Source organism: Temnothorax americanus, unplaced genomic scaffold (assembly GCF_048541705.1).
Source record: "Temnothorax americanus isolate GAGA-0224 unplaced genomic scaffold, ASM4854170v1 Scaffold85, whole genome shotgun sequence".
Classification (NCBI taxonomy): domain Eukaryota; kingdom Metazoa; phylum Arthropoda; class Insecta; order Hymenoptera; family Formicidae; genus Temnothorax; species Temnothorax americanus.
Genome location: NW_027509808.1, coordinates 424,830 through 445,697, shown reverse-complemented (window position 1 = coordinate 445,697; position 20,868 = coordinate 424,830). Strand labels below are relative to the sequence as shown.

At 33.2% G+C, this 20,868-nt stretch overlaps 2 protein-coding genes and 1 pseudogene across 4 annotated transcripts in view; 2 read left to right on the top strand and 1 right to left on the bottom strand.

Annotated features, from left to right (window-relative positions):
• The first annotated feature begins 2,223 nt into the window (after positions 1–2,223).
• LOC143907642 (uncharacterized) lies at positions 2,224–3,916 on the top strand (annotated as a pseudogene). Its single transcript, XR_013259922.1, has 2 exons — positions 2,224–2,618; positions 3,508–3,916. The product of XR_013259922.1 is annotated as an uncharacterized LOC143907642 (transcript).
• A 5,118-nt stretch (positions 3,917–9,034) lies between these two features.
• On the bottom strand, positions 9,035–10,419 carry LOC143907640 (uncharacterized). The gene is made up of 2 exons (XM_077424525.1): positions 10,260–10,419; positions 9,035–9,690 (listed from the first exon to the last, which is right to left on the bottom strand). Exons 1-2 carry the CDS (start codon positions 10,311–10,313, stop codon positions 9,292–9,294), a joined length of 453 nt encoding a protein of 150 aa, XP_077280651.1. The 5' UTR covers positions 10,314–10,419; the 3' UTR covers positions 9,035–9,291.
• A 9,445-nt stretch (positions 10,420–19,864) lies between these two features.
• LOC143907632 (glutamate receptor ionotropic, kainate 2) overlaps positions 19,865–20,868 on the top strand; it is a 143,244-nt gene continuing 142,240 nt past the window's right edge. Inside the window, exons 1-2 of one of the 2 annotated variants that reach the window (XM_077424506.1) lie at positions 19,865–19,897; positions 19,994–20,050. The gene's annotated coding sequence lies outside the window, so the exon portion shown is untranslated. Of the gene's footprint in view, positions 20,051–20,868 lie in introns of both variants that reach the window. The other variant, XM_077424505.1, reaches the window with a different exon arrangement.

Below are 20,868 nucleotides of genomic sequence, written 5' to 3'. Positions count from 1 at the left end.
TCCTTGAATGGTATTGTAAATCAGCGCTATAATGAACTGCATGGTTTAATGTCACGGGGAAAGTGCGGTCGAAGGTTGTGCAGAAAAATCGATAAAAAATAATTAGTGCGTAATGAATCATGTTAAAGTAATATTACTTTTGATCTTTATTTGACATATTTGATTTTATATTATTGCTGATATTAGGGATGATACAATATATATATGTCGCTACAAAGTGGAATTAAAATGTAAATAAAATAGGTTTACAGTATAGGGGTATAAAATAATATATCTATAAATAAAAGAGGAAGAGAAAAGTGGCGATTTGACAAGACAGAATAGAGCGATCTGTTGCGTTTGGCAGACAAGTAATTTGATCTCACGAGCGATCAATTTGAATCTCGTGCACATTGAAAATTTTCACAATGAACGATAAGCCGTCACATTCTACGCTGCTTGAAGTAGAACTCACTTGACAGTGCTCGGTGATTGATGATGTACAAAGGTAAATATATAGCGATAGTGATCACCATGTTGAAAACGTGTAACATTGTAGCCGATTGCACGTTCGTACCATTAGCCGAATAATAATCGATTAATGCACGTAAATCCCTTCATGTCACGTTTCGTGCTTTGTAATTGTAAACCATTTACAGAGGATATCAACGTACATACGCATGTGCGGACAAAAATCTACTTGGCCGCTCGCATTGCGGATATGCTTTGATAACTAAAGTAGAGAACAGTATATACCTTACCCAATAACATTCCTATAAACACAGTAACGTGTGCTTTGTGGAATTAGTTTACAGATTCTATACGGGAATAATAATTACATTATAATTACATTATAACAAATAGAACGGATAAAAATACATTTTCATACAATTTTTTTGAGGATTACATGTCACGTTTGATTAACAAAAACTAAAACAATTCCGGAAAAATACGTTGCTGGAGCCTCGCCAAATTCCACTCGTGTAAAAATGGTTTCGTAACCGAGAAACTTTGTAGATCGCTGATCTACGTCATAACATAAGGAACACAATGCATTTCCCGTTTCCTCGAGAAGAAAGAAATCACGATGGAGGAAATTGACGAGATATCCAAGTTGATAAACTTTCGCGTTTATTGTATTTTTCACGTCCAAACACGGCAGATGCAGTTCTTTCGAATTTACCATTCGACAGACGGAATGACGATGAAAAAAGCTGGTGAAAGAGTTTCCGTATTGCTCAATCAGCAGTCATTTTTACGTTCGGGGACCTGTGTATGACGTTCGATAATGGCACTGCAAACGATCCCTGGCACCGCGTCTGCGATCTGCCACGAACTTGACGGTATGGTCGCGTGGCTGAGCACGTACACTCATATCCGACAACAATGGAGCCCTCATTCCTGGCGACAATCTGCTAAGCTCGGATGACGCGTGGGCAATGCAACCCGTGTTTCGCCTATACGAATGCACAATACAATGCGCAACGTAATCGTCTAAATGGCGACAGATACGTGCCTGCCTATAACGAGCTGAGAGAAAGCAGGAAGAGGACACGCGATAGGATACGCGAATTGTCTTTAGTTTCAAGGTCGTTGATGACTGGAGGACTCGCGATAAGTAGTCATTTTATTCTTTAACGATCTTCGACGGCTGTTTTACGAAGTACATATTGATGTTGCATAATAAATAATACATTACGATAGTCGTTGATAATTTTTTCTCGCGCAGTGCTCTCTTTATTATTTATGATATACGTTTTTACGAAGAAGCAGATGAAATAATAAAATTTAGAAATCAATGCAGCACATTTTTTAGATAAATTCTGTCATTTGCTTTTGAACAAGCTATAATGTCAATCACACCTATGATTGTTCGCTTAGTGAGCTAGGAGTAAATATTATATTAAGATATCGATCTGATCTATTGTTGTTGCTGCTACCGATTGCGCGAATAGATCAAGACCAATGTAATGCGCGAGACCATAAACGGATGCGTTAAAATAGAGCAGCGTGACCCTCGAGCCGCATAACTTGACTTGCAGCGAGGTGAGACGTTAGGTGTACTCTAGTGTCACTACACGGTGAACTGACACTTAACGCTGATAAATCGTCGAAACGTCACCTCAGCTCGCGGAGAATGTTTGGCGTGTCCTATGCCCCGCCCTTGGGGTTGGGGCGGGAGCGTACGGGTTGGGGCCCGACGGGGAGACAATGCCCCTATAAAAGAGTGATGGACACCGGTCGATGACAGCCACATCCACCTCAGCCACCGAGGCAAATTTTGTAGCAGCAACCACCGATTACTCCCCTTTTCGTTATGTGTTTCCTGGTCGCGATTCTCCTCGTAGCGGCTCTGTCGGTGTCAACCGCGGCGCCGTCAGGCTACTTAGGCCACGGTGCCGCGTTAGCCGGACCGATTCTAGGACCCGCGGCTCTTACAGGTCCCATCAATGGACCGTCCGCACTTGCCGGTCCAGTGGTTGGACCCGCGCGCATATCCGGAGCGGTCGATGGTGGTGCTGTCGTCACTGGTGCTGTAGCTGGACCGTCGGTCGTTTCCGGTAGCGTCGCTGGGCATGCGGCAGTGGTCGGCCCGGCTCTTGGCTATGCGGCACCAGCTTTGGGATGGCCTGCTTACGGTAAGCCACAATCAATTGTTATTATCAAGCAAACGCTAATGAACTGTGAGATAACGTTACGGATATTAGGGAGTTTTTGCAATACCGTTTTTCAGACACGGTAACCGTATCTCAATTGTTCAGATACATAGTGAATGTATCTGAACAATTCAGATACGGTTACGGTATCTGAAAGACGGTATATATTGCAAAAACTCCTTATTATTAATCATTCCTTGTTACAGAGACTTTATTTCAAAAATTTAAAAAAAACTTGAAAAATGTGAGCAGTTTAATATATGACGGTATTGACGGTATTGTGCGTGTGTGCTGTATGAACATGATTTTCATAATTAACCGACAAACTGCAATGCATATTTTATCTTACTTACTAAGGCTATTATTAGTGCGAACAATCGTTACATCGTTCTAAAGTAACATATATTACCAGCGTTTATTACTCTATAATAACTCAGATTTTAACGTTGATTTTTTTTGATTTTGTAAAAATTACGAAACCTTGTTTATCTGATTTACATTTTATTAAATCTACTATTTAATCTAAAACATTGTTTTGTAATTTCTCAACTCGATAATACTGCTTTATAATGATAAGCAGATTTAATTTGGATTTTCTAACTTTATCTTCAAATTTTTTAAATATGTTTTATGCTAATTATTCGAACAATATCACTGAATTTTAGCTTTAAAATTTTATCTTTATATTATATTTTATAATCGCAATTATACAAAGTGGATCAAAATAATTATTTGTTTGTTTTAAATTTGAATATACATATAAAAAGTTTTTGCTCAAAAAATTATTATTTTATATATGGAACATTAAAAATGCTCGAGTCGCTTGTTGTACATACTTCAAATGTATAAGCTGGTTCTCTGTATTTTTTAGGTCCTTATGGAGCAGTTCTTGCTGGTCCTGCTGTAGGTCCAGCGGCTCTCGCCGGACCTGTCGCAGCACCAGCTCTGATTGCTGGCCCATCCGGCAGTATTGCTGCTGGACACGGTGGATTAGGCGGTATCGTTCGTGGATATGCGTCTGGACACTGGTAATTCACATCACCCCGGCAATATGAACTAAGGACCTTCGCGACTGATCTCTCAGATACCCGCAATCTCGATCACGATCTGCATCACAATTTTCGTTATTCGGCATATTTCCCATCCTTATATGTGTATATAACATAAAGTTTCATACATATAATGTTAATATTATAATAATAATAAACGCATGGCACTTCTGGAACAAAACTTTTTGCCTGTTACATCTTCCTACATGCACTTTTAATAGTTAGTTTATATAAATTTATAATCCACGATATATATTGAACTCTAGTGTCTCTAAAAGAAAACGTTTTTCTAAGCATTAAAAAGAAATAATTATGAAGAAATAACATTCTTTAATTTCATGTAGACCCTTCCCGGGGCATAACAGGACCACGAAGCATAATGGGATATGGTCGATATCTTTTTACAGAGATGCTGCCGTGTAATGAAATGTCATGTAATGATTAAATAACAGTTAATGTTAAAGAACCGTAACCGTTTCCGATTCTCTTGAGAGCTCGTTATGTGCGACAGTATTTGTAAACGAGTAAAATGCGAGCGACCAGGATCCATTGTTTTGACGTTTTCTTAGAAGCCAAAAGGGCTTGGTGCGGCCGGTCAACGGCCTCTATTTCGCGGTCCATTGTGCCGTCATTGGTGCCAATGTCTCTATTGCGCAACGATACCCGTCCACCTTCTCCGGTAATTGTCGGAAATTGCCTCAACGCCATACCAATCAGCCGCATATTCTCCCGCGTAAAAGGAATGGGTGATCGCGCGGATATCGAAGCATTTCCCTTTTCGTCTCGTTTTCTCGATGCACATTCGCGTGACATTCTGCGCATTCCGGATCTTTAATCTCCATTTTTAATCACGGTCAGACAAATGCAAGACGCTGTGTTATAACGATGCCGGCGCGCATCACCGTCCGGGCACGCTCGTGTTTTCTATCTAGCGCTTGTGGCCGCGAAAATTATGGCAATATCCACGCGTCCACGCGCGCATTACCATCTCAAAAACACCAGCTCAACCATCGCTTAGAAAAATATAGTTTTGTGTAATAAGTAGGTATACATTTTTATAAAAATGCACCAGATTGAAACCTTTGAAGGCGCTGTCGTATGGCAAAATACAAAAGAGGTGTGAGTAAACATGTGGCGTATGTTAATAATAGCAAGATTAATGATACATGTTGTCGATAAAGTGATACTGACTCCTTTCAAGATTCTTTAGTTTTTTAATTGAGTTCAGAATAGATTACATCGACAGCTGAATGCTGTGTTCGCACTGCTTCTTGATAAAGAGACGGTGCCAATTTTCTCATGCCAACAGGACAATACGTTATCGTAGCACGGAGATATTAAGAGCAGATGGGTTCTATAATATATATAGAATGCGTTTTGAGGGACATTCGGCAATAATTTAACAATAATTAAGCCAATTTAATGATAAAGGCGAAACAATATTGAAGACGTAGTTTCTATTACAAAATTGCTGTTAAATACAACTGTTTCTGAAGTACTGCACTCCTGCATCCAACCTGCGATAAGGCACATACGGAAAATATCTCTAACTTGAAATTAACACGAAAATATTCCTAATAATATCCAGAATTATTAATGCAGCATTATGTTTGTTTTATTGGAAGCAAAGTAATGACCGAATTCGAATAGTGATGAGGACAGTCGATCGAATAGTGAAAAGGATTACGTAATAATATTCTTGCAAGCTAGATGTACCTAAAAGACAGAGTGGATATAACAATATTTTTCAGAAATTGTTATATCCGGCACAAGACTAGATTAATTTTTTAATTTTTATTTTTTCTGTGATAAATTATACGTACGTTATTTATAATTTTACAATCTATTGTTTATGTATAGTTTGTATATGCATCTTACACAATTTTTCAACGACATGTATCTCATTTATGTAATTACAATTTAATAATAGTTTTGTTATGTGTGTAAAATAAAATAAAATTTAAGACAATATTATGCTGATAGATATTTTAGATAGATAATTGTTTAGGAGAAAATCGGTGAGATTGCAACTGACAAATCCGCGAAAGAGGATTGAAAAAGTCATCATGAAAATACATTTGCCGAAGTTATCCATAAGCGCGCGCAAACTTTATTGTACTTCATCAACCGAGCGGTCGAAGGGGCGCTTGTTAGTTATCGCCGTATTTGATGAGAAAAGTTTAATCTACTAGTCCGTAATGCATTTTTGTGTCACTCGTAAAATATGAATCGAACCGTTTTTGAATAATGTTAACGACGATCATTTTGCATTTAAAATAAATAACAAATTGCCATAAACATACTTTTGATTTATTTTTCATGAAACTGAACTTTCGTATATTTGATTTCAATATCATTTCAATCGTATGTTTAATTATTCAAAATGTAATTTAAAAATGTACTCTACGCGAAAATTAATACACGTCAATGGCATAACGTTTTACTTTTTTCTCATCGCAAATTGTTTTTTTTTTTTCTATATCCAGAAAAGTTGGACTGCACGATAACGTTACGTGAAATCGCACGACAACGCCAATCGTCGAGCTACCCATGCACCACACGTCCGAAACAAACCGAGTTATGCAAATTCGCGTACACGCAATTCTGTATCCGTTCTCATTGATTCGGGTCGGATGGCATCGTTGATATTGTTCTCAAATCACTCGACGTGCTGACATAAGACACAAGAATGAACGCGCAGTGATAGTAATAGCCGGTGATAATACCTACGCTCAATACGATTATGCTCTCGAAATAATACTATTTAATTGGAGAAATAGATTGATTTAATACGCGTTCAACAATACGTCTGAATTACTTGCATGCTTTTGCATTACGTTATGTCACACATACACACAAAAACATACAGGCACAAACAATGTCTATCTTTATAGCCTGATCTTTTGAACTCAATTAATTAGTAAAATTATCAATTTGTTATTTTTTAGCTAATTTTTCTGAATATGCAATATATCCTGTAATTGATGTCTGATCGATATTATCTTTAATACAACTTTGTTACAATATTAAGTTCACATTAAATTATTTAAAAATAAAAATAAGCAATAAACAATTATTTTTTCAGAAGTTTCAGCCATCGATGCTTCGCGCCAATACAATTTATTGCGCGCGTTTTATTATGTATAGTTTGCTTCATAAAATATAAAATAAAAATCTATTATTCGCCGTTCGTTACTAGTATTCATTTTTCTCGTATTGCTTCCCGACGATAAGGTGATACACTCAATCAGTTTGGTATTGGAAGATAAATCATCCGCGGATAGCTACATATCTATAGTGTCCTGTATAAGAACAACATACAGATTCTTAAATTGCTACGACTCGAGTATCCGTGAGCTGGACTCGTTGATCCAACAGACATAGCAATAGCGATGGCGCAACCACATTACATTTCAATCAAGTTTCCTACTCCATATACATATATATATACGTATATATATATTTACATATAACCGCCAATATAGGTAAACTTATCTAAATTTAATCTTGTCCTTCCAAAAACAACGTTGGCTGTAAACGCATCGAAGAAAAAATCTTTATTATATTATTATTCAAGTAGAAACATTGCGTAATTCGTAACAAAAAATATTGTTCAACGAAATATGTAGAAATACTCTCGAGAAACGTTTGGTATGGAAATAACGCTATCACGGAGAGCTATTGCAATTAAAGATTCAATGCTTGATCCGATGCTGCTAAATAGAAATTCCCGGCATTCCGCAATTCTCTTCAACTATTAATTTGATCGCGTCGTAGGGAGTGTGCTAACAATGACACTTACTAGAATTGAAATATAGCGTACCTACATATTAATAAAGTGACAATTGTCACACGTTAATATGTAATGTCGCTATTTAGATAATTGCGCTACCCAGCTGCAATGGTTTTCCATTGGCAATTATCTTACCTTTCAAAAATTTCTTATGTTGATTATTGAAAAGCTTTCGTGTTTAATTTTTAGCAAGTAGTGAGAAAAATAGTAGAAAATAAATGATAAAAAATGAGCTGAATTAACACATTCAAAATGTAAATAATTACGATTGGGACACGTGTCAGAAAAAAAAATGACTTAGGGCAAGGACGATAAAATAACGACTTGTTAGCATTAATAACTGTTAATTACTTACTTATATCTGTTACTTTCAAAGATAGTGGTATCTATATACCTAATTATCCCAATATTCACCTGTTACCTTCAAAGATATATATGCCTATAATCACAATACTTATCTGTGTTACTTTGAAAGATATACCTAATTGTTCCAATACTTATCCGTTACCTTTAACGATATGTAATATACCTAATTGTCACAATAATTGTGCCAATTAGAATTTAAAACGCTTCGATATATGTCATTTTTGTTCATGGAAAAAAACGATGAATTCTTATTGCGCAGTACGTTTAATTTATTGTATGCATAATTACATAACTTTTATTGCAATTTTGTAATAATAATAAGTACAATTATATTTGTTTATATAATATTCATAAAATAAATCATTAAAACTGATTGCATGGGTTGTATGTAAATAGCGTAATTAACATGTAGATTATGTAGAAGTCAATATAATACGAGTCTAGCGTACAAACCTACAAACAACATAAATCTTACATCGAGAACTCGACATTCTGCTTTTATTAGGTAAATATGCTTAGGTTGTTAGTTGAATTACTTTGAGCTTTTACACGCGACGCGATTCTAGAATTGTTTGTCCCTTTCAAGTTTAAATTCCTTCCAACTGCTGGAAGTAGGAACAGCATACCAGCCTACGCATTTACAATTTTTCTCCGCTATAATCTGGAATTTTATTATCAATGTGTACTGATGGAGCAGAATGCGTAGATTAGTATTAAGATTAATTTAAACAAGCAGCAAGAGTATATCTATAAATTTATCGTACATAGCGCGTAAATCACGATTTACTTTTGTACACGGAAGAAGGGTTTAATAAAAGCTTTATCGCTAAACAAGCTTATATTAAAGCATATGAATAAATAAATAAATATAGTTATTTTATAATTCCAGAACCAGAACAATAAACGTTAATATCTGTTGTTGATGCAGTGTATTCAACAACTAATACTCGTGCATTTTTCTTGTCACTCAGATTACATATCTCGTATTAAACGCAAATATATTTGTTTTGTGATAAAATAATATTAATATTTGATTGTTTTAAGCTAGAAAATTTACTTTTTTATAGTTATATAAAATTTACAAATAAATTTGAATTAAAGGACAGACGGAATAAAAAGTTATAGCTGGATAAAGTTAATAGGATATGTACATAACAATTGGCACATGATTAATAATACTATAGTGTATATAAATAAGAAAATAATATTTTATTATTTTATATCAAGAAACAAGTATTGTGTAATTACAACTATTGTGTAATTAACAAATGTTAAAATTACATGTTACTTGAAATTAATTCATTTTATTATCTCGATGTACTTAATTCAACTTACTATATCAGTAAGCATATTAAGGACATTGTATAAATCTATTGCATTGTATATTATGCATATTAATTGGCGTGTAATATAATGTTTCAGCGATATTTTAAAGTGGATTGTAAGCTTAACGCTTTGCTAATCCCCCGGATGCAGCAGAACTTGCAGCTCCAGCGGAAGCGGCACCACTATTACCAACGCGGCCTCCTAAAAAGCCTGGCGCTACTAAACGGCTAGGAACAACTCCCACTGCTGGTCTCCCGGCAACATTCGGCCATATTTCTCCGTGCACGAAACGGTGCAATACAGGATAACTAGGTGGAATTTCGATATGTTGGCCCAAACCGGTACGGAAGTTATCAACGTACGTTTTGAAGCCGTTGAAAGCACTTGATGCTGCACTAGCCGCTGATGTCGCAAAATTATGAGATAAATCACCAACCCTGTGCATACCTACAAGGTTCACAAGATTGGGAAATGTTTCTTCGTGGAACAATTGTGCTGGTATTACTCCTCCTTGTATCATCTGTAATAATCGTGCAAAATATTGTTAATAAGTACAGCCTTAAATTAAAAAATTAATGTGAATAATATATAGGTACAATATCTACAATAATATATGTAATATATAGCTATAAATAGCATAAATAAATTATGTACAATATTACAATTATTGATTATAATAATCTTTTTCTATTTAACAGAATTTTTATAATGAATGTAATTAATACAAAGCTATTATTATTTACAATACTAGACATCACAGACGCGCGTTTCGCGCGCGCTATTTAGCTTCAATATTACACACAACTGTTAAAATATGCTATGACAGCCGCTCACGAAGTTAGCGCAGCAACAGAATCAATCAGCATCGCGGAAAAGAGCCAACAAAGCAATTCGAGACTTTCGAGAAGACTTCGAGAAATGCGAGTATCGATTTAACATGCCTTTTTTTAGAAAGAGAACATAATTTCACACGTTGTCAATTGAATTTAAATATATTATTAGAATTTATATATAAGTTTATTAATTTAATTTGCAATTAGTTTGTATATTTTAGAACATTGTTATTAGACGTAGTATATATTTACGTACATTTGCAGAAACGAGCGTCAGGAAGATCGCAGAAATTACGTGACTTTGAGCCATGATGAGAAATTAAACTCAAGTAACGTCTTGCGTAAATGTAAAACGTACAACTTCAGTACTTGTACTGAATTGTTAATTGCACGAAACTAATTTTTTTTTGTTCGAGAATGTCCTTTTATATGCGGAGGCTGTGTATTCCTTTGTGCAAAATCTGTATCCCGAAGTATCTTTAAACATTGATATGTCTCGTACCGGTTTATCGGTTTCGGGTACTTCGCACGATTATGATTGCAATGAACAGGCGATAACGTAAGCAAAATGGTCTTAATCGGTCTCGCGTGCGATGATCTCACGTTTCGGCGTGTCCTTGAAATGCATTCATATAAACGAAATACCGAGTTGAATTAAAATAAGTTGGTATATATGTAAAGTAAAAGCCATATGCAAGAAAAATAAAAATTGTAAAAGATTGGAAGGATTCAAATATTTAATGTACATCATAATTATCATTATAATAAATAATTTCGTACATAATTATTATATTTAATACATTTATTAATCCATTTCAGAAAATGTATAGAGTAAAATATAATTATAACAAGTTATTCAATAAATAATTGTAGACGATGTTATGTAATAAAAAATGCGAACATAATAACTTTACTAAATAATTCTTCTATTTTTGAAAGCACGCATGGAGTAGAGTCTATAGAATTTCGATACATATACCTTTCCAGAGCGCATAACATTCGGAAGTGCTCGGTTATTGCAAATTTTAATTAGGACAAAATTGATCATCTCCCCCCCCTCTCTCTCTCTCTTTCTCTTTTTTTCTCTCGTTCTCTCTGTATTGCTACAAACTTGCATCACTGCTCACATTTCAACACGTATAAAAAGATATTTCTCTCTTTTCGTCAAATCCTAATTTGAAAATATTGAGAAATATACATATATGTGTAACAGCGCATAAATGTGTAAAAGTGTCTTTTATCATATCATTGCAGAGTTAATTACCATCCAATAATGGGATTCGCATATTATTTTAATAAAAATTGCTAATTGCAGAAAGATAGCTGAATATTATTTTATGCAAAAACAGTTATGACTGCAGTAAATACCACATTTAATTACTAAGATATTTAATATTGCAAATTAAGAAAATGTAAAAAATAGTGTCCAGAATAATATATTAAGAATAAATAATAATAAAAATTGATCAATTTATTTGATTAATTTAATTACATTTTTTAACGTTTTTTATTACAATATCGTACTACAGTTTTTTGCCAGTGCTATTTTATATGTCATATATATTATTCTTTTTACGTATTATACATGGAAAATCACGTCATTATAAAAAATTATAAATAGTACTTAATTATTGAAAATGACGACAGAATTCGACGATCTACACAGTCAGTTAATTTTCACAATGATATGAATATGTGAGAGTCCACATAAACGAGACTTGCATTATGCGACGTTGCATTACGGGATGTCAACACCGAATAACGAGAATTCTTTTATTCTCAAACTGCCTTTGCATCATAGTTATCGGGTATCTCAGAATCGCAATTGTGATAACGCGAGGAACGTAGGCAGTTACGTGGAAAATGTGGAAAATGTCAAAATTGCAAAATATGCGATATATAGATATAGCCGAACGAAAATGACATGAATAACTTCTGCTGGAATCATTAATTTGGTATCAGCGATTTAATCGGCCCATCTATTTTTATTGTTTCTGCTTCGAGAGAACTGTTATGCTTATTCGCTTTTGATAACTAGTTATTCGGAGAAAAACAATTCGATTCAATTTTAATTAAATTGCTCCTTTTGCGTGTTTGTGTAAAAAAACATTAAAGGTATTAATTAATGTTATTAACAGTAGATATACTCGATAAAATTTTAATCAAGTAGAAATACTTTTAGATGTTAGTGCTTATTTATTTTCAGTTTATTAGATTCGTTAATCGCATATAAATCATTTGGATAGAAAATGTAAACGTTTCAAAATACAAATAATTTCATAATTATGTGAGTAAAATGAGAAATATGGATTTCCTGATAATAATTTAGAATATTTAGATTAATTTCGAAGCACCGATAAATAACGGAATATTACTCGTTGTTTAATTTAAACATGTTTACTTTTCGCCAATGTTTTGGAACATCTTGTAGATATTGCATATTGATAAAACGTTCACGTGGATGTTGCGCATTCGTGATTTTTGATCTTGCTTACAGCGGAGGCACGTAAAGCTAACGAGCAATTCTGTAGTACACATCGGCGTATTTTTCTCGGTGCACGTACGCTCAACCGAGACAACAAACCGCGCGGGGGTAACAATGAAATACAATTAACCAGACAATTTTAAGCGCGGATGCGGAGAAAAACAGAAGAGATATTTCCCACTGGTAATCCTCATAATGGCATAACGCAGTGGACCTGATGCACTTTGCTCTAATGCACTCAGCATTGCAGCCGTCAACAACGTACGGGATGGAACGCTTGAAATTAATATCCTCGTTCCAGGATATCGCCGGAAATTTTGACGGACAATAATGAGCTGCTAAAATTCATGTATACATATTTTTTTTTATATTTCCAGTCTTTACTAAGACAATTCATTCTATTTTGCTTACTCTTATAATTCAAATAATATAGTATAATAATTTATGAACAATGTATAATTAAAAATGCGCGTATTATCGCAAAACGTATACGTGTATCTACTGTATTCAATTTTTAATGAGAAACGTTTGAGAATTCGAGAATCCGCTTATAAAATCTGAATTTAAGATTAGGCTGCATGCGCGATTGCATGTTCTCTTAAACAAAACCTTCCGCGCGATAACGGTGTATCGCGGTCACGAAGCGAAGGAGGATCGCAAGTATTCGAGGCGTTCGTGAGTTATCCTGCAGCGACCGGCATTACTGATAACGTCTTTAACTGCATGCCGATAAGCCCGACAACTTAAACTTGGGCGTCAAACGAATGCCTGAATTTACCCGTTTACACCTCGTTAAAAAGAGGATCTTTCTATAATACGCAAACAATGACACGAAAGATTACGTCGATTCTCCGCTTCGATATCGGAGATTCCCGGAAATAGAATAAGAAGAAGAGAAAGTTCCGTAATAATTAAGATAAAAAAATTTCGCCATGAAATGATTTAATCTTGATTCACGGTGATATCTGCGAGCGAATAATTTTTTATCATAATTACTCGCTTAAATGGTTGTACAGAAACTCAACAGAAAGATAGAGTTTCGAAGGCAAATACGTATATATTATTATGAATCCAGATATTTTCTATAGAAAGTAATTAATTATTCGTCCGAATTATCATCAAGATTTATTATCAAAACGCAAAATTATAATATGTGTCAATTAGAGTTGAATATTCATCTCCGAGACTTAATCTCGACGGTAATATTAACTTTAATATTAAATCAACTACCCTCCAAGGAGCTTATATTCGTCGAGAGACTCTTTTAATGTTTGCCTTTTCGTTACGCCATTGCGAGAGATATAGGGAGAATCTAAGGAAGATCCTAATCTGACGGCAAAGGACGGTGCCAGACGAAGATTAATGGTCCCATGATACCGGATCTTGCCAGGCTTCTTCATAAAATTTGTACAAAACTTGCGATCATATTTTTCAACTACAAAAAATACCTTGAATGTTGAAATATTGCGGAATGTGTACGATATTGAGAACCATTCAGAAATCTCTTGAGCGACAATTTTCTGAGATGCGTTTAAAATATTTGTGTGCGTATAGAGCTTCAATATTGCTTACACACATACACATACACACACACACACACATTTTATTATCATCTTATCGATCTCAAGAGGTCGACCATTGGTTTTCCATCTATTCTCGTTACGATCGCGTCCGTTTTCCTAATACCGCCCCTGTAATCTGCTTCTCGCATACATAACGCGTCGCTCGAAGCCATTATCAAACAGATATCAATTTTAAATTCGATCTTTGTGACGCCCAGAGTCACTTTTCACTGTTAGATTTATGGTCCGTTGAGAAAAAACTGTGACATCTACGCGAATTCGTGTGAAATTGGTTTCATAATAAACTATTTTTATTATAAAATAAATCATGCAGATCAAATGTGATGATATAATATTTGATTGAATAAAAAATAAAATAAAGCACTAGACCCCGCGTACCACGTATCACGACAAGTTATACAATTTTAGACAAATATTCCAAGTATACATTTAAAAAAGCGAGTGACAAAGCGTAACGTTTTATTATATAACATTGAGTCATTTGTCATTTCGAGAGCGATAAAGCGCGATGCCGATTATTATTACGGACGAATAATTATTATACACGTTCGCATACTATAATTCAGCAAATAAAACGCACTGCGTTCCGCCTAACTTCGTCATCATTATAGCTAATTACTTGCATTTAACTGCTTCTTAACCAGTCGGTTATCGTTTGGCAACTGTTTTACACGATTACCGCCATTATTATCGTCTGCAACTGTAGGCGATCGCTTTCGAATGTTCTTCGAAACGCGACAATAATCTAACAATAAGCCAATTTAATGCTAAAGGTGAAACAATATTGAAGACGTAGTCTCCATTAGTGCTGGTCTACAACCTTGACTTAAAGGGTATTTAAACTCTAAGCTGTGAGAAATTGACCAATCACAGTCGAGTATTCTCTTCACATTATATTGTGATTGGTCAATTTCTTACGGCTTAGAGCTTAAATATCCTTTAAAGCAAGGTTGTAGACCAGCACTTACGAAACCGCCGAAAATAAATTTTACAATTGTTTTTGATGGAGTACTCTATACAACTCCTACATTTGGCCTGCGATAAGATATTTAAGGAAAGGACTTTGACTTATTCGAAATTAACGCGGAATATTCCTAATAATATCTAGAATTAATGCAATATTATGTATATTTGTTTTATTGGAAGCAAGGTAATGACCGAGTTTGAATAGTAAGGTTAGTCGATCGAATAGTGAAAAGGATACGTAATAATATTCTTGCAAGCTATATAGATGTATAGACAAAGAGTGGATATAACATTATTTTTCAGACACTGTTATATTCGGCACAGAACTAGATTTATTAATTTTTATTCTTATTATGATATAAATTGTACGTTATTTATACTTTTTACGATCTATTGTTTATATATAGTTTGTATAGGTAAATGCATTCTTAGACAATTTTTCAACGACATGTATCTCATTTATATAATTACAATTTAATAATAGTCTTATGTGTGTAAAATAAAATAAAATTTAAGACAATATTATGCTGATAGATCTTTTATTTTATTTAGCAGTTAGCCCACCACTAACTAAAGTTATACCCAAACATAATATATTTATAAGTGCATAGAAAATATCATATTTTATAATTAAAGATTACTGCAGTTATTCATACAACTCAAGCAAGAGAAGAATAGACGCAAGACGTAACATTGTCTTAGTTCCAGAGTCCAAGTTAGAATAGTCTGTCCAGTAATTATTTCTCGGTGCTAGCTCAGTCCAAATGCTATTCATTTTTGCTCCTAAAGAGGCCTTATTGATCTTTGGTCGCCTTATCATTTTACGCGGAGAGTGACCTTTTTTGCAATGTAAAAGCACTACAAAATAAATCGGTATTAACAATGAGTGCATTTCTTATTGTAAAAATATGATATTTATTAGGTATCCGTAAAAATGCGCGCGTATACGTACCAAATAGCAAAAAGAATTGAAACAGAATTCTTTTTGAGAGAGAATTCCCGAATTATAAAGTAAATTCTTTTTTCATATAATTTCTGCTTTAAAAGCACTCTTAGGAGTTCAAAAAAAATTTATTTTTATGTCACTTGAGTTTTTCTTTCCTTGTTTTTCCTTAATCTTTTTTTGGCTACAAACCGATAATATCAAAAAATACAGTGAAAGAACTAATTTTTTCAGAAATAAATATTTTATTGAGCAAACTAAATTGAATATTATATATAGTATAAAATTATTTTTTACTAAGACATTATAAAGTTATTAAAAAAATTTTATATTTATATAAATATTCTAGAATATAATTAATTTTTTAAAATATTATTTAATTTTTATAATTTTGTTTTAATTTTTTTTATTAACTTTATCTATTTTCAGAAATTTCTATCAAATTTTCTTTGACAAAACATTTTTAAGTAATATTTTTATTTTTAAATCATAATATAGATGATGATGGCAAATAGGAATATTCATGATACATCGTGATCTTGTTTTTGCATGACTATAATTTCCACCATGCATTTTCAACGATCTTCCACAAGATTGAAAACCGCATCGTTAACTTTTCATTACCACACAAATAGGATATAAATCTAGAAGACAGATATCAGTAAAATTTGATTTTATTTATCATCGATTGGAAGTATCTGATGAGCACTGCTGGATTGTTCTTTTCTACATTTTTAATTTAATATTATACATCAATACACAAATTTTTTAAAAGAATGAGCGATACTAGCAGGTGCAACACTGTTTTGTATTAATTGAATCAAGTATTTTCTAACTATTCTCCTAATACATAGATTTTCACAGCTATAATAACAATCGTTTCGGTCAGTCTAGAACGTCAATGTCGCTTTGTCGCTTGGATTCTCGGACATAATGATGCAATAATAGTCCTGGAATCCTATAGGAAATGGCATAACCGTTGCAGGATCTGTTGCACCTGCGGCTGCAGTTGTACCAATATCAGCCCTCATGGCCGTTGTTGGACTAGCGTTCTATGATCATAATTGGCTGTGAGTTTCATAGCTATTGTTGGGCCCGTTGCAAGGAGCTCTTGGAGCTGCGATTGATTTTCCTTGCAGCTGCTGTCGGGCTATCTGCAAATTACACGGGCCATAATTCGACTCGTTAAGTATACTGCAGGAGGAGTAACTCTTGTTGCAGATAACGATTTTTGGTAATTCCAAGTATTATTAAATTGTAATTACATAAATGAGATGCGTGACACTGAAGAATGTTATTAAAGTTTGACTGAATATTTTACTTTTTTTTCTTTCTTTTAATTCCGTTTTTTTTTATTTCTATTATTTTTCTATTTTTTTATGTGTTTCTAATAGTTAGAAGAGAATTTATTTTTCTCTTGCCTCTCGTTAGTCTATTCATAGTCTTGCGTATTCTAAGCATATTAAGCGCGTTTGTTTCTAACCATTACAAGTCATAATGGAAGCGTTTGCCAATCAGGATAGTGCGCAATCTCTTCCTTGATTCGATTGTCGGGCGATCGATTAGCGATCGTCCGAACGGAGAGAAGTCTTTTTGTCTCTTTTTCGAGAACTTTCGAAGAAAATTCAAAACTAAGAAAGTGTTAGCGAGATTGTAAATACGAATTTAAAGACAGTGAAGGGATCGAATTCGATTCCATATCCGTGTACAAGACTGTACCTCTTATGTCAGCCTCCCTGTTAGTCGAGAGTGTGACTAAAATATTCACGTTAACGCGTTTACTTTAACGTTTAACGTTCACTTTTTCACGCTAACGTTTTGCGACCGAGATGTTAGCGAGCGGTGGAGTTTCTGCTCTACATTGAATGCATTGAATCCGGTGATCATATGTGGTCAGCTTTGGCAGAAAAAGAACCCAAACGGTGTATTGCGCTAGAAAAGTCGGTGCTTTGTTCTTGTTTTTATCCGCTGTTTATTTTTCTTGCTTTCTTTTCTGAACCGTAACTAACAATAAGTCAAAGATATATTCCTTCTTCTTTTTCTTGCTCCCTCACTCTCGCTCTAACAACAAGTCCCGCGCATATAATTTGCTCCCGCAATCGATAGTTCTCGCTCTCTTTGGATGATACTAGCTATTCGGTTCGCCACAAGGTCAAATTCGTGAGTGAACAAATGTGTAAAAATATATTTACATATATGCGATACAAATTATAATATAAATATAATATAATATAAACTATATATAGAGATTGTAAGATATAATTAACAATTTATTTTAATACAGTTTATATCTTAATAAAAGTAAAAATTAGAAAATAAATCTAGATCTGTGTCGGATATAAAAGTTCCTAAAAAATACTGTTATAGCCACTATTTGTTCTTTACATCTAGATTACAAGAATATTATTACCCATCCTTGTCACTATTCGATCGACTCATTTCACTATTTAAAATTTTATTTTTATAATATACATTACTTTGTTTCCAATTAAATTAATTTACATAATATTAATAATTTACATAATTTACATAATGTTACATAAATAATTATGTTATATTTTTAGCAATGTTTTGTGTTAATTTCGAATAATTTGAGGTCTTCCTTAAATACCTTATTGTCTTTTCTTCAATACCTTATGGCAGGTCGGATGCAGGAATTACATACTCGTAACGTACTTCAGGTACTTTTACTGCTGTAAAATTTATCGGCAGAAGATTACGCTCACAACATTGTTTCACCTTTATCTTTAAATTGACTTATTGATAGCTTAGTGCTGCGTTTCGAGAGACATTTAGCGAGAGGCAATCGCCTACAATTGCAGACAATAATAATAGTAGTAAACGGATGCCAAACGATAAACTGCCAAACGATAAGCCACTGTTTAAGTAGCAGTTAAATGCAGGTAATTAGCTACAATAATGACTAAACACATGCGCAACACGGCACGTTTTATTTGCTGAATCATGCAAACGTGTGTCTATAATTATTCGCTCGTAATAATGTTCGACATTGAGCTTCATCGCTCGCGGAATAAGTAATGACTCAGTGTCATGTAACAGAACCTTAAGACTTGTCACAGGCTACCAAAATTTTTCCAAATGTTTGTTTAAAATTGTATTATTTGCCGTGATAACACGCGGCATCGTATGTATCATTTTATTACTTATTTAATCAATTATGATATCTTTTCAAGATTTTATTATACTTAATTAGACTTTAATTATATTTTAATAAATGTAATCACTAAAAACAGTAATAAAAACTTAATGATGCAGCATTCAATCTCGTAGAAGTTTGTCGAAAATTGGGTGAAAATTGATCATGCAAAAGCAAGATCACAAATGCTTCATGAAAGAAACTATCTCTAGTACTATTATCATCTCGAAATAGAAATATCTATACTTAAAAATATTTTATCAAAAAGAAAATTAGATAAAAATTTCTAAAAATAACTAAAGTTAACAAAAAAATTAACAAAAATTATTCAAATTTAATAATATTTTAAAAATTTGATTGTTTTAGAATATATAATATAATATTTTTAATAACGTCATAATATTTTAATAAAAAATAATTGTAATATTTATATTAGTTTGCGTAATAAAATATTTATTTCTGAAAAAGTTTTTGAATTTTTTACATAAATTACATCTGCTTTTAGACACGTGCGCACACTTATGACAAAAATTGTATGATTATACTTCGAAAATGACGGCTACTGCGACGAATCATACATATAATTTTCCAGTAATTTAGATATAGAACATTTTGCATGTAGACATTGTACATTACGTTTACGTAAAATAATGACGCAATTAGTGTGATAGCAATAGTATATATATTGTTTACAGAAATAACATACGTTAGTAAATATTCCATTCTCGTTACGTTTCTGAGCAGTCTTAGCACATATTAGGTAAATTTATTCATTGTTTATAAAAGCAGTTAAAATATATTAACGTATTATAATCTCGCTCTATTTCTATTTCTTATAATTATCAATTTGCACCAGAAGATACTGGAGAAACAAGGAAGGAAATCCATTAAAATGGTTTCCTTGAAATACGTCGTAAGTTCTATTCTAGTAATTATTGTTTAAGGTAGTACATACACCTATTAGAACGTCGAAGTAAAGAGTTCGACATTTCTTACATTAAAAAAGTAAATATATATATACATATATTTAAGGTTTATTAAAAAAAAAAGATTTTATTATTAAAAACATCATAAAAAAATTTTTTTAATCTCTATGTTGCAAAACTCTTTAACTCTAAACGAAAAAGAGCAGGAGAAAGGGGGGTACGATGACGACCTTAAGGTTTGCCTATTTCTTCTCATTTCTATGATAACGTAAAAGTAATGATCAATTTTTTCCAGATTTACTAAAGCCTTGCTTATTATCTATACAAAAAAAATGATTGAAAAACTGTTAAATAAATTAGAATTTTTTTAAATGTACATTTTTTAAGAACGTGTTAATTTCGTCATCTTGCCTCCGTATGCGGATAAGATGACTTTTCGTACTAACAATGAGTAAGAGAACGAAATTAAATTAAAAATGTACACTTTTTTACGAATAAAAAAATTTATTTTATTGGATTCAACTTCTTATATTGTTTTGGTGTTATAATATTTTAACGCAAAATTTGACGTAAAAGAAAAATAAAAAACTAATGAAATACACATGGTAAGATTTATTTACACAGATAACCATGTTAAAAAACTAACTAATTTGACGCAGTCACATTTACAATGCACATTAACAAATATAACTGCATTTACGGATACATTATCTTGCACACGCATGACGTTTGTCACCTTATCCGCAGTCATTATGTTTATTTATTCATTTAATAAAAATGCTGTAATGCAAAAAATAAAAAATGT

Bases quoted from the DNA above. Each gene is read 5' to 3' on its own strand.
- LOC143907640 (XM_077424525.1), bottom strand. From the start codon at position 10,313: ATGGCTCAAAGTCACGTAATTTCTGCGATCTTCCTGACGCTCGTTTCT. The intron at 9,691-10,259 runs GTACGTAAATAT...CGATTATTACAG, and splicing joins TGACGCTCGTTTCTGCAAAT to ATGATACAAGGAGGAGTAAT.